We start from the raw sequence: 12,989 nt of genomic DNA, 5'->3' as shown, positions 1-12,989 counted from the left end.
TTACTGCTGGGAATCTCGGGGGACGAGGGGACATGTTTAGAATTCTGCCTCGTACAGTAACATAGGTTGGTAGTAATGGAATAGGGAAGAGATATCCTGAGTTCTCTTTGGGGCTCACAGTATATAGAAGTTTCAGTATCTATTGCTATATAACAAGTTGACCCAAACTTTAAAGCACCAACCATCATATTATGCTCAGGACCTATGGCTCAGGTATCTGTGCCAGAATTGGCTGAGTGATTCTTCTGTTCCATGTAGAGCTGACTTGAAATCCCTTGAATTGGTATTCAGCTGGCAGCTGGATCGGGCTGGAGGTTCCAAGAAAGCTTCACTCATGTGTGTCTGGTGCCTTGGAAGAGACAGCGAGAGGCTGGGCTCAGCTGCACACCTCTCCCTGCCCAGCGTTTCTCCATGTGACCACTCCAGTGGGGTGGTCAGACTGCTTGTAGGTGGTCTTAGAGCTCAGAGCTCCAAGAGGGAGTTTCCCAAAGCTGCAAGTCTCTTGAGATCAGAATCCGTACACTGGGCGAATTGCTTCTGCCTTCTTGTATTGGTCCAAAAAAAGTGGTCGACTCTCTCCAGATTCAAGGGAAGGAACATAGATCTCCTGTCTCTGAAACAGGTGGATCTGTGAGCCACCTGCCATGCATAGTGGGTTTTGTTTAGTTTTGCAGTGTAATATATTTTAGTCTAGAAAGAGTGCACTCTTCAGAGACCTTGTGAAGAAACATTTTGTAATACAAAATTGCCCTTTAGAACCTTTGTCAATCAAGATTGTTGTTTAGTGTGTTTATCTTAAGGTTTCCGCCCCTTGCTGCGTGTTTCAACTTAGGTGCATATTTTTTTTTTTTTTTTTTTTTTTTTTTTTTTTTTTTTTTTTTTGCTGTTGTTTTGTTGTTTTGTTTTCTTTTCTTGGAAGCCGGTTAAAGGGAGAGAATGTTCCATAATATGATTTCATTCTTCGCTGGGTAAATGTAGAGTGTGGGTATTTGACGTGGGAAGAGGACTCTGCCAAGTTACCGAGTATTCCAAGTATGTGTTCTAGAATCGGGGAAATAACTATAGGAAATCGTCGCTGGACCCACTGTAAGAAAGACCAAGCTAAAACTCTGTTGATTACCTGACTTCCATAAACACTTATTCTGCCTAGTGGACCACAGTGACATTTTTGTCTTTGGGAATTGGTATCAGTTCAGATCCAGTGTCCAGTAATCCTTGACAAGTGTGAGTATTTCCTCTTCCCCAGTGCGTAGTCACCCCAGGTAAAAGGCTACCTTTGGGAGAGGTCGGGGGAAGGTGAAGAGTGTACGTTTCTGTCAAAGTATGGGGTTCTTCCTCAAGGGGATGATTCTGGCTCTGAGCTTCTAGGTACTACTTATGTGACTTCAAACAAGTCACATAACCTCTCTGGACCCTGCTTCCCATGGACCAGGACTTGTCTAAGCATCATTCAGCCCCAGGATTCTGAAAATCTGTCACTCTAAACCCACAGACAGCTCTCCCTGGAGCAAATTGCTATGTGGATAGTCCCTGACCTACTCATTTTTGTGTGTATGTGTATGTGTCTGGGGGAGGGGAGGGTAGCAATTTGGTGACAAAGACCTATTCTGAGTGTGTATTAAATTGTCCTATTAAAGAAGAGGTGCAAACCCACAAATAACCCCAGGCTGGCTCAGGGCAGTTCACTGTCAGTCAGAGAAGCGTACAAAGTGCTGTCCCAATGATGGGGCGACGAAATGTTTAGCTAAGGATATCTTTGGCGTTGCTTTTCTATTTATGGGGGTTAAAAAAAAAGCAGGCAGCCAGTGAGGCAGAACCCCACGGCAAGCCAGGGGTGTACCGCATGGGTGAGGGGTGTGGAGATGTGTGCAGGCAGCTGGGTTTCACCAGGAGTGATGTAGAGAGTTCCTTGTAACCAGCACTGCTGGGCGTCTCTCCAATCTCATCCCTGTTTGTCACTCTGAATTTGCAGCAAGTAGGGCAGTTTGACTCACTCCGCTGACGTAAGGCAAGAAAATAGGCATCTTCAGACCCTTTCTGTTGTTTTTAGTTTAGTTGTTTTGTTTTGTTTCTTTCTTCCCTGGGGCTCACAAGTGGCTTCCTGTTCGGAATAGAATCTAGAGGCTCAGAGGACCGAGTCAGAAATAGAATGAAGTTGTCACAATATCCGTGGACAGCTCTTTCTTCTCCTCCAGGGCCAATTCCAATCCACCTCCCCACTTCCGCCCTCCAAGTTGGCCAGCAAGCTCACACACGGGTGATTTATAATCCCAACAATGTGACAGCCTGCTGGTGACGTGCAAAATAAGTCACGTCTCCTCCCGAAGCCTGGTTTTTCCTATCGTGAAAGTGAGATTCATGATACCCTCTTGAACCCAGCCCACAACACAGAAAAGTTGTGACGCTCAAATTAGAGACCCAAACAGGAGAGCTTTAGGGGCGCCTGGGTGGCTCAGTCAGTTAAGCGTCCGACTCTTGATTTCAGCTGTGGTCATGACCTCAGGGTTCGTGAGATTGAGACCCGTGTGGGTCTGCACCCTGAGTGAGGAGCCTGATTAGGAGTCTCTCTAAATACAATGAAATAAAAATGTAAAGTACGGCTGCCTTAATAGCATAATTCTGGATGTTTTAAAGGAATTTTTTTGAAATAAATGTTTTATTGAGGTATGGAAGACACAGAGAAAGAGAAGGTATCACAGATGTACAGCAAGATGACTTTTCACAAGCTGAGTTCACACATGTACCCAGCAGCACCCAGATACAAATTAGGGCATTATCAACACTGCAGAACCCGCCCACGTCCTCTCCTGGACACTGCCAGCCTGCTCTCTGGGGGAACCACTTCTCATTGCTACACTCACCGCAGCTTGGTTTTGCCCCTTTCCATACCCAATATCTACCTTTAGTAGGTACTTTCCGGTTTTCAAATTCGCTGCTGAACCACTTTTCTCTTCTGCCACTAGCATCGGAGAGTGTCACTTGGGGCACATCCTTTTGCTCAGACTTGGTGGTCCCCATCTTTTTTATTTGTATTCTTTATTTGATTTTAGCCATCCGGCCGAAGAGGTATGTATTTCATTGCAGCTTTTTTTTTTTTTTCCTGCACCTAGAGTGGAGAGCCCGATGTGGGGCTCCAACTCACAAACCGTGAGATTATGACCTGAGCCCAAGACAGACGCTTAACTGACTGAGCCACCCAGGCGCCCCTCTCATTGTAGTTTTAATTGGCATTGTTCTGATGACTAATGAAGTGGAATTGTGTGTACTTATTGGTCTTCTGAATATCCTTTACTATGAAATGCCTGTTCCTATCATTTGTCTTATTTTCCCTATTGGTTATCAGATTTCTTCTTACTGCTATATAGTTTCTTTCTTTCTTTCTTTCTTTCTTTCTTTCTTTCTTTCTTTCTTTCTCTCTCTCTCTTTCTTTTCTTCTTTCTTTCTTTCTTTCTTTCTTTCTTTCTTCTCTCTCTTTCTTTCTTGGGCAAATCACATTCATTATACAGTGGGTGCATTGTCCAGAAAAATAAAAATTGTGATAATTGCATCTACTCTGATTGAAAGAGACCCAGGAAGGAAGGGCAGACCCTAGACAGCATAAAGTGCCTTAGACTAGCCCAGCATCCGGCCAGTCTAGGAGTTACCTGTATATTATAAATACAATCTTTGATTGGCTAGAGGTATTGCAAATGTACTCTCTGACTGAGGGTTGTCTTTTTATTCTTTGAATGATATCTTTTGATTGGTATATTTGATGGTAATATAGACCCCTCCCCCCCATTAATCATTTTTTCCTTTATGGTGAGCTGTTTTAAGCGATCTGTGTCTCTGCCAATATCACAATAATGCTTCCCTATGTCTTCTTCTAAAAGCCATTCTGTTGATGTTGGTAGTATTGTTACTATTATTTTACTTTTCCCCTTTAGATCTGTCCTTCATCTCTCTATGTTTGCGGATACATAAGAGATTGTCAGGAGGATGTTCTGTTGTTGTTGCTGTTTTTATATCAGTATTCAGCTGACCCAGTGACATTTATTGAATTCTGACCCTGGGTTTATAATCTGTAACTACTTACTTCAAAGGGACCGTTTTCTGTGTGAGCCAGACGGACACAATAGTTTGTTTTCATGAGAGACAGTGCACACCTACAATATGTCGGAAGCTTTATATATAGTAGCTTACCTGGTTCTCAAACGTACTATGTTATTACTCCATTCTGTAGCTGAGAAAATGGAAGCTTTGGAAGGACAAGCAATTAGATGAAGGTTAAATAATGAGTAGCGGAGCTATGATTCAATACCCAATCTTTTTCTGACTCCAAAGCCGATGTCTTGCTCTCTCTTCAAACATCATGGTGACAGCATTCATTAAGACTGTGGAGGGTGAGTAACCAGAGAGACTAGGGTACTAAGCTACAATCAACTAGTAACTGAGAGCGATATTTTTACCCAGAGCATTTATAAACCGCAGCCGGTTGTTTCTTGCCCTCAGTAACAATAAGGGCGAATGGTTAGTCATCACTTCCTTTCACTGCAAAGCTCCCAGGCGTATCTGATCCTGGTTCTGAAGTCACGGTACGTGTCACCTTCCCCGTTTGACAGACAAGGAAAGGGAGAATCCACGAGGTGAGGGGACTTAACCAAGGTCACATAGCAAGGTCAAGTATCCAAGGGCAAATAGTGGTAGAACAGGGCCCAGGATGTGTTTTAACCAGCTGGCTCGCGCACCTGTGATCACTCCCCCCCACTGCACCCCTCGTTGATGTAGATGACCCTTAGTGTACTTCATGACTGTACGGAAGCCCGTTAGCCCCGATTATTACAAAAGATTGTACTTTCTAGCCTTGGGGTCTTAGTCGCTCATTCCTGTGCCTGGCTACTGCCAGGAACAATAAACCGCTCTTGCAGCCCTGCCCCCCGGAACTGCCTGTGCCTTCAGCCTTTCCGTCACCTCCAGAGAGGCTCCCGGGTCCCTCCTTCACTTGTCTCCAGCACATCCATGCCCCAAAGCAAAATGCCGAGTTTGAATATGCAGCTGATGTTGTCTGTCACCTCCTTCTAGACACAGATCTGTGTAATTGCAAAAATTGTTTCATAATCCTCCCCAATTAAGCTCCTGACAACCTAATTTTAAAGACTCTAGTGGATTTCTACATGGCTGTTCTCCCCATTCCTCCTTCTAACCTCTACCTCTGTCCTCTGCAAATAAGACCGATCACTTATTCCACGATGCCAGACTAGAAGGCATCTTCACTGCGGCAACGGACTACAAAACTCTTCTTTTGGTCTTTCCTTCCTTATTGCTGTGAGCCATTCAATGAGGCTCTGACGTCATTTCAAAAACCGAGACAGGCAGGGAACACAGGTTTTTAAGGCAACAACAGAAAGTCAGAGAGGGGAATGAAGGATTAAAAGCTAAATATTTTTCTGGGGGAAATGAGGCACACAGAGTCGGTCTGATGGCCAGTTATGATTCACACTAGCACGTCCAGAGGCCAAGGCTTCCTTCACTTGAGCCCCGAACATTCTGACACCATTGACATATTCATTGTTATCAGCACGTTGCCTTTAACAGGCACACGCACGCAAGTGCACACACGCACGGTCATGTGCAGCACAACCAAAAAAAAAAAAAAAGGCAAAAAAAAAAAAAAACAGTGCATCATCAGAAGCCTAGAAACAACTGTTTTGCCTTCCCGGTCTAGAGTACGATCTACAGAGTATACATTTTGTGGCGTATCACTGAATTACTCAGACACCCATTACAATGTCAAAGAAATGCCAAGGAAGAAGCACAGGGCATAAATAAAAGAATAATTCAGAGCTCCAATTTCATTTTTTTTTTTCATTTCCTCTCCATTTTTAAATAAACACTCCTGGTAGGCAAACGGGAATTATGGATTATAGTTTTCTATTTTAGCCTAGATCTGTTTCTCCCCCCTCTCTCCTTGGCACTCAGTTTGTGTGATCTTCCCTAAAATGCCACTGGCCTGGCACTGCATTCCTGTCTTAGGCAAAACCTCCAATTAAAATCAGCGGGGAGTTTGCTTGAATTAGGAATCCCAGCCTGGGCTCCCCACCCGGGTGGTTCTGAAAGGGAGATGTGTGTCTTTGAAGCCAGTGATGGGAAGCCCTGGGTGGCATAGCCTCTGTCCTCCAAATGACGATCGACTCCAGCTGTGTCACTGGGAGACCTGTCAGGTCGCCAGAAAATCCTGGCTGAGGCAAAGACAGGGGCCTGCAGGGGAGCATGGCCTGGAGCCTAGCTTCTCCTCGGGTCTGGGTTGTCAAGAGTAAGGAAAGCACAGCGGGGACTGGAGGGGAACACTGGGTTTGGATCCAGAAATCCTGAATTCTGGTCTGCTACATCCATGCTGTGTGACCATGGGAAAGTCACCGTCCCTCTCTGGCCTTCAGCGTCCTCTCAGTAGAAGGAAAAATCACAAAGGAGTCCTAACTCAGGGGGTTGACCTGAGGATAGAGGGATAACAGCCACAATGTAGAAAGCACTCAGGGGACACTGATCCTTTGCTTCACCTAAGCAGCAAAGCCTCAGCGTTCAGGTCTACACGTGAGGGGGATGGGCTGAACATTTCCCAGTCTTCTTCTCGGAGGTTTTCTGCTTCTGTGGTCCAAGCTGCTGCACGTGGCCCTCGGAGGGAGCCCACCAATCAGGCGCCAAGGTTTTCGGGCTTTAAAAATAAAAATGCAGGCTTCTGCCCTCACCTCCTTCCTCCTCTCCTCCCTCCCCTCAGCACCCCTCCTCTCCCGGTCAGATGAATTGAAATCCCATCCAACAGAAAGATGCTGATTTGGATGTATTGGAGTTCATCTTTGGCTGCCAGTGGAAGATGCTCTGGATCCCCAGGGACAGAAAAGCCTTTTAAAACTTGGTCCCCGTTGCCTCACGCTGACTGCCTTGCGGTGGGGCTGTGTCAGCCCTTTGTGAGACCCTCCCCTCTGGAACCGGCCTATTAAGCCACTCCTCTGTTGCCAGGGTTGAGGCAGGCTGTCACCAGCTAGCCTGGGAAATGGTATTTATAGATCACAGTCCCTCCTACCCTTGGTCCCCAGCCTCTCCCCGAGCACTTGTCGGTGAGCTCCAATTATCTGTGAATGGAGGAGAGGGATCCTGGCAGGTCCAGAGGAAGCGGGGAATGTGATAATAGGCCCTTCACACACTCAAACTTGCAGTATTTTTCCATGATTTCAATCTATTTCTCTTCGCGTGGCCTGTTTCCTTCTTCTCCTTGCCTCACCGTCATAATGTTACATTCTAGTACGCAGCACCAAGCGTCGTGCCTCTGGGGTTAGAGAGCGTGGAGTGTGAACCCGGAGTAGCTCTGGGTCTCAGACGGGTGTCTCGCTCCTCCAGGGCTCAGTATCTCCATCTGTGACTCAGTCAGATGGCGTGTGTGAGCCTGCAGCCCAGTGCCTGGTATACAGTGAGTGCTCAATGGTAGTAAGCTGCCGATCCCCGTGGCTGGTTCGGGGTGCCACACGCCGTGGAGCATTGCCAAATTTCTGAATACCACTCACTCATCGCTGCCCAGAGCACTGGTTGCCGATGGTGTAGGAGATGGGCCTTGACCGAGGCAGAGTCCTCATTGTGGGAAGCTGCTTGCGTCCGGCACAAACACACAAAACCCTGGAATGAGCTCATTCTGGTTTTGCTCTTCCCCACAGAAGGAGGTCCTGGAAAGCAAAAGAAACGTTGGCCGAGCTGGGAAGTCAGGGTTGTCACCAGTAACATTGCGTCCTGTCTGTGACACCCAGCCTCCGCTTCCCAGAAAGGGCCGAGTCGCCCTCTGAAGGCCCATCCGGCGTCCGCGTTCCCTGAGCCTTTGGGTGCTGACACATGAAGGCCTGGCCGAGCGGCTTCATTTCTGTCCTCCCCTCTCTGATTTCGTCCCCTCACGGTGGCCCTCTCCAGTGCCCTGCTCCCACGTTGTCTCATCCTCTCCTCTAGGTCGGCCTCCCCCGTCTCCCCCAAGGTCTCCCTCCAGCATGGAGACCGGCTTTTCTCTTCCCAGCCTTCCCCGTGCTCCACCTCCCTCCTCGGCGTTCTCTTTCCTCCTGCCCTGGGCCTCGCGCTCCCTGCCCCCCCCCCCCCCCCCCCCGCGCGCACGCGGCCCCGCTTTAAGTCCTCTGCCTGTATCATTAATGCCTTCTTTGATACGGCCCACAACCTCATGATTATTCTGAGGTCAGGAGATGCAGGTGCCAGGCAGCTCACTGATGCGCCTCAGAGGGCCTCTGTCCCCAATCCCTCCTGCTCGACAGGGCTGGAATCCTAATTCGCCGCTAGCCCCTTCGCTCTTTGCAGCATCACCAGGGACTTTCGTCTTTTTATTTCCCCCACCGAGGATTCTGAGGGCTCAGCCACAATGAGGCATTGATTCAAGGGGTGAGGGCTGCGGGGCTGACAAAGGGTCCCAATGATGGGACACGAGAAAGGGGGCGCTCTGCGGGGTTATAGAATGCCTTGCAGATGGGAACAGAGGAGCTCTAAATGGGGCACTGTCCCGTCACTTGGAGAGGGAGTGACAGGGGCAAGTGTGGGCCATTTGAAAGAGGCATTTTGGAATGACGCTCTCGTCAGATGGAACCGTGCAATCGGAGACGTGTGGCGGGCCCCTGCAGCTCACAAGAATATCAGATGACTCACAGCCAATATTCAGTCAATGTTCTGGTTTGGGAGGTGGGAGCCGCAAAGCTCGTTGTCATTCCAGCTCCGTTTCCTGAAGGCTGGGCCTGCTGCTGTTCTCCAGGCTGTAATAGGATTGGTCTCGTGAAGCAGACGCTGGGGAGGGCTGGAGCTGCGTGGGTGGACGGGATCGGAAACTAATACCGCAGTCCAGAGGGGAGAAGAGAAGTTGGGGTTTGCTTTTTGGTTTTTTAATGGAGAATACGAGAAAAATGCTGATTTTGTGCGTTCATTCATTCAGCGAACGTTCATCCCGCAAACCTTTGGGGCGCCGAGCTCGGGGGTGAGATGCCCAGGGAAGGACGGATCTCCCCTCTGAAGCCCTCAAGCCTGGAGGGGAAACTGACAGGGGAAGCGGGGGTCTCCAGTACAGTCTTTCGAATGTGGCCAGGGAGGTTTTATTGCCGGGGCTGGGTGGCTCTGTGCATGTAAAAGGCAGAGCGGCTTTGAGGAGCGCACTAATTATTCCTCCATTTTCTCTCGGCTGATAAGCAACTTGCATCAAGCAGAGCATTCTGGGAAGCCGTTTCAACACTATCCATTTTCAAATGTCCCACAGAACAAAATGGCTCCCCTCAGACTCCAGAGAGATAGTGAAATCCCTGAGAGTGTCTCAATACCTTCAAAGGAATGGCTTATTCTCTGGGAGAAGAGTGCTTACTGTTATTACCTGTTTCAATAATTGATCTATGCCAGGCTCTGTGCTAAATGCTTTAACCATATTATCTCCCTCAATCCTCTCACCCGTTGCCTAAGATGGGCTTTATGATTCTCATTTTAGATATGGATACTGGGGCTTAGAGACACAAAGTGACTTGTTCCTGGTTACAGAACTGAGTTTGGAACTCAGCTCCTCTTGGGCCAACACACATGCTTTGTCAACATCGGGTTCTACTCTCTCCCTCGTGGCTCTTGGGCTCAGCGACCACGGCGGCACAGTGGAAGTGAGACAGTTGATGGATTGCTGACATTTCCTTGCACAGGCAGTCTGATGCAAGAGGGCTTCTCTTTCCGGTTTCCTAAAATGGGGGGCATGAGCCACTGCCGCCACCGTCATTGTCACCATCCGCATGACCACAGCACACTGCAACCTTAAGAAAGGCTTTCTTGACTCTTGCTGGACATATATTTTAAAAACCAATAGCTATGAGCCAGGAGACTTCTCCGCTCACTCGCTGTATGACATTGAGTCCATCATTTCGACTGCTGAGCTTCTCTCTGGCATGTCTCTAAAATGGAGCCGAGAGTCCCTTTGCAAGAATAAGAAGAACTAACTTTTATCGAGTCCTCGATACCTAGCAGGTTTGGGGATAAGCCTTCACATCAAAATTCAGGTAATCCTCAGCACAGCCCTGTGTGGTGGTGACGATTAGGAAGGTAGAGGAAACTGCCCGGCACTGGGAAAGTGGAGGAGCCAGGATTTTCATCAATCTCCCAACTGGCCTCACATCCCAAGCTATTTTCAGGGTGTTGTTGTGAGGCTCAAGTGAGAAAATGGGAGTGAGTGTGCCCTGTTCAGGGTAAAAAGTGCCAGGCACAGGTAAGGGATTATTCGTTGCACGGAAGACAGTGGGAAATGACTTGTGCAGAAATGAGGAAAGACGAGAGGCTACCAAGCTGACTGCCTTCCGTATTTCTCCTCATTCTTCTGCTGCTTCCTATCTGATATAGTATCCGTCTCCATCGGAATGTTTCAGTGGCCGGAACCCCAGGGACAGGGCGTGGGTAGTGTTTCAAAAGCATCGAGGGGCCGTGGGGAGGGGAACCTAGAGGTACATGTTGTGACGGGAGTTCCACTGACTTGAGAATTTGGAGCTCGGGGAAAAAATGGGGCAGATAACATCTTTCTTACATGTGAGGATCACGTAAGATCACCAGGGTGGACACACCAGATGATCTCTAGGACAATATAAAATATAATTTGTTTTTGGTTGAAATTGAAGTCGTTGGCCATTATGTAACTTCCTGGGAGGAATCTGGGAAGAAGGTTGAAACAGGAGATTCAGGTGAAATGTACTAGCCTCTAAGTGCTCCCCTGTTTGCTGATTTTTAAAATCTGTGGTCATCAGGCAGGGGTGTTGGAGTTCAGACACTAGTTTCTTGGGTCAAACTTCTTTGGGGCTACAGAGCAATGGAATCCTGGAGCTGGAAGGACCCCAAAGCACACTTACTCCAGCCCCTTCACCTCACAGATGAGGACACTGACCATTGGAGGGGTGCGGTGTTATTCAGCGGGTCGGTGGCATCACAAGGGACTCCAATGTATATTCAGAGCCCTTCCTACCATAACCGTCCTACCCCGTCCCTTCATCTTTTGTGCACCTGCACTTTGCCTACTCAGTTGGGTCACCGTGACCAGCCCGCCCCCTGGTGGCTAATGATCTCCGTTTTCCTTCCGCCCCCCTCCCCCCTCCCCCCCCCCCCCAGGACAATTCAGCAATGGCTTGCAAGGGTCCAGTCGCTCCTCTACTGCAATGAGAACGGGTTTTGGGGAACCTTCCTGGAGAGCCAGAGGAGCTGCGTGTGCCACGGTAGCACCACGCTGTGCCAGCGCCCCATCCCCTGCATCATAGGAGGGAACAACAGCTGCGCCATGTGTAGCCTGGCCAACATCTCCCTGTGCGGCTCCTGCAACAAGGGCTACAAGCTGTACCGGGGCCGCTGCGAACCGCAGAACGTGGACTCGGAGCGCAGCGAGCAGTTCATCAGCTTCGAGACCGACCTGGATTTCCAGGACCTGGAGCTGAAGTACCTGCTGCAGAAGATGGACTCGCGCCTCTACGTGCACACCACCTTCATCAGCAACGAGATCCGCCTCGACACCTTCTTCGATCCCCGGTGGCGCAAGCGCCTGTCCCTCACGCTCAAGAGCAACAAGAACCGCATGGACTTCATCCACATGGTGATCGGCATGTCCATGCGCATCTGCCAGATGCGCAACAGCAGCCTGGACCCCATGTTCTTCGTCTACGTCAACCCCTTCAGCGGGAGCCACTCGGAGGGCTGGAACATGCCCTTCGGGGAATTTGGCTACCCGCGCTGGGAGAAGGTTCGCCTCCAAAACAGCCAGTGCTACAACTGGACTCTCTTGCTGGGCAATCGGTGGAAAACGTTTTTCGAGACGGTCCACATCTACCTACGTAGTCGGACTCGGCTACCTACCCTACTGCGTAATGAGACCGGCCAGGGCCCGGTGGACCTGTCCGATCCCTCCAAGAGGCAGTTCTACATCAAGATCTCCGACGTGCAGGTGTTCGGGTACAGCCTACGCTTCAACGCCGACCTCCTTCGCAGCGCCGTGCAACAGGTCAACCAGTCCTACACGCAAGGCGGCCAGTTCTATTCTTCTTCGTCCGTGATGCTCCTCTTGTTGGATATTCGGGACCGAATCAACCGCCTGGCCCCTCCTGTGGCCCCGGGGAAACCCCAGCTGGACTTGTTCTCCTGTATGCTCAAGCACCGCCTGAAACTGACCAACAGCGAGATCATCAGGGTGAACCACGCCTTGGACCTCTACAACACCGAGATCCTCAAACAGTCGGACCAGATGACGGCCAAACTCTGTTAACCTGGGGACTCCTTGCCACGGGCTTTCCCTTTTGTTGTACACACATAACAGAACAAAGCAAAGCAAAGCAAAGCAACACAAACAACAATTTGTAAAATGTAATTCATAATTCAAAGAAAAGGAGGAAGAGTCTGCATTCGTTGGAAACTAAAACGTTCTAGCAACTGTATAAAACCGTTGGGCATGTTTGTTATTTCTATACTCTGTCATGAAGAAGGGTCTCAGCCTTTGGAGGAGCTTGGAGGGGTTGCTTCTTAGGCCTCAGGTGCTGTATTGTGGGGGGAGAACGGGGAGAGCGTATGCAATGAATTGCAAAGATCTCTGCTGTGCAGGTGCTAAGATTAAACGCTAAAAAGAAAGAGAGATATATGTAATGTACAACCGACACTGCCATTTTTCCTTGTGGGAGGAAATGGACATACATAAAGATATTTCTTGGGTTCTGATTTCTTCCCTCTTTATGCCTAATTCCTTGTGGTTCTTTCGACTTCTTCTTGCACGGGGGCAACAGTGCTATCTTACCCGTAGAGCTTCTTTCATTCGGAATGACCTGAAGCTAATTGAAGGGGGACAACAGGTGGGCTTAGGGGGAGGAGCATAAGCCTCATCACAGGGTGTTAAAACAATAAGGAACCTTATACATCAGCTGTCACACTCCTTGATTTAGCTTGTGAAACAGGCGTGGGGAGAAATGGCACGCCCAGTAACCCACGGT

General features: G+C 48.9%; 1 protein-coding gene across 5 annotated transcripts in view; it reads left to right on the top strand.

The window, feature by feature from the left end:
- The window catches only part of BRINP1 (BMP/retinoic acid inducible neural specific 1), a 175,664-nt gene extending 162,944 nt beyond the window's left edge, over window positions 1–12,720 (top strand). For all 5 annotated transcript variants that reach the window (XM_086683851.1, XM_086683850.1, XM_086683847.1 and 2 more), the window contains one exon: window positions 11,134–12,720. In XM_086683851.1, the coding sequence (XP_086539977.1) occupies window positions 11,134–12,274 (1,141 nt within the window). In that variant the 3' untranslated portion in view covers window positions 12,275–12,720. The remainder of the gene's footprint in view (window positions 1–11,133) is intronic.
- The last annotated feature ends 269 nt before the right edge of the window (window positions 12,721–12,989 follow it).

This window comes from Puma concolor, chromosome D4 (genome assembly GCF_028749965.1).
Source record: "Puma concolor isolate L17-30 chromosome D4, mPumCon1.1.hap2, whole genome shotgun sequence".
Lineage (NCBI taxonomy): Eukaryota > Metazoa > Chordata > Mammalia > Carnivora > Felidae > Puma > Puma concolor.
The sequence above is the reverse complement of the archived record's forward strand: the minus strand, read 5'-3'. Positions and strand labels throughout refer to the sequence as shown.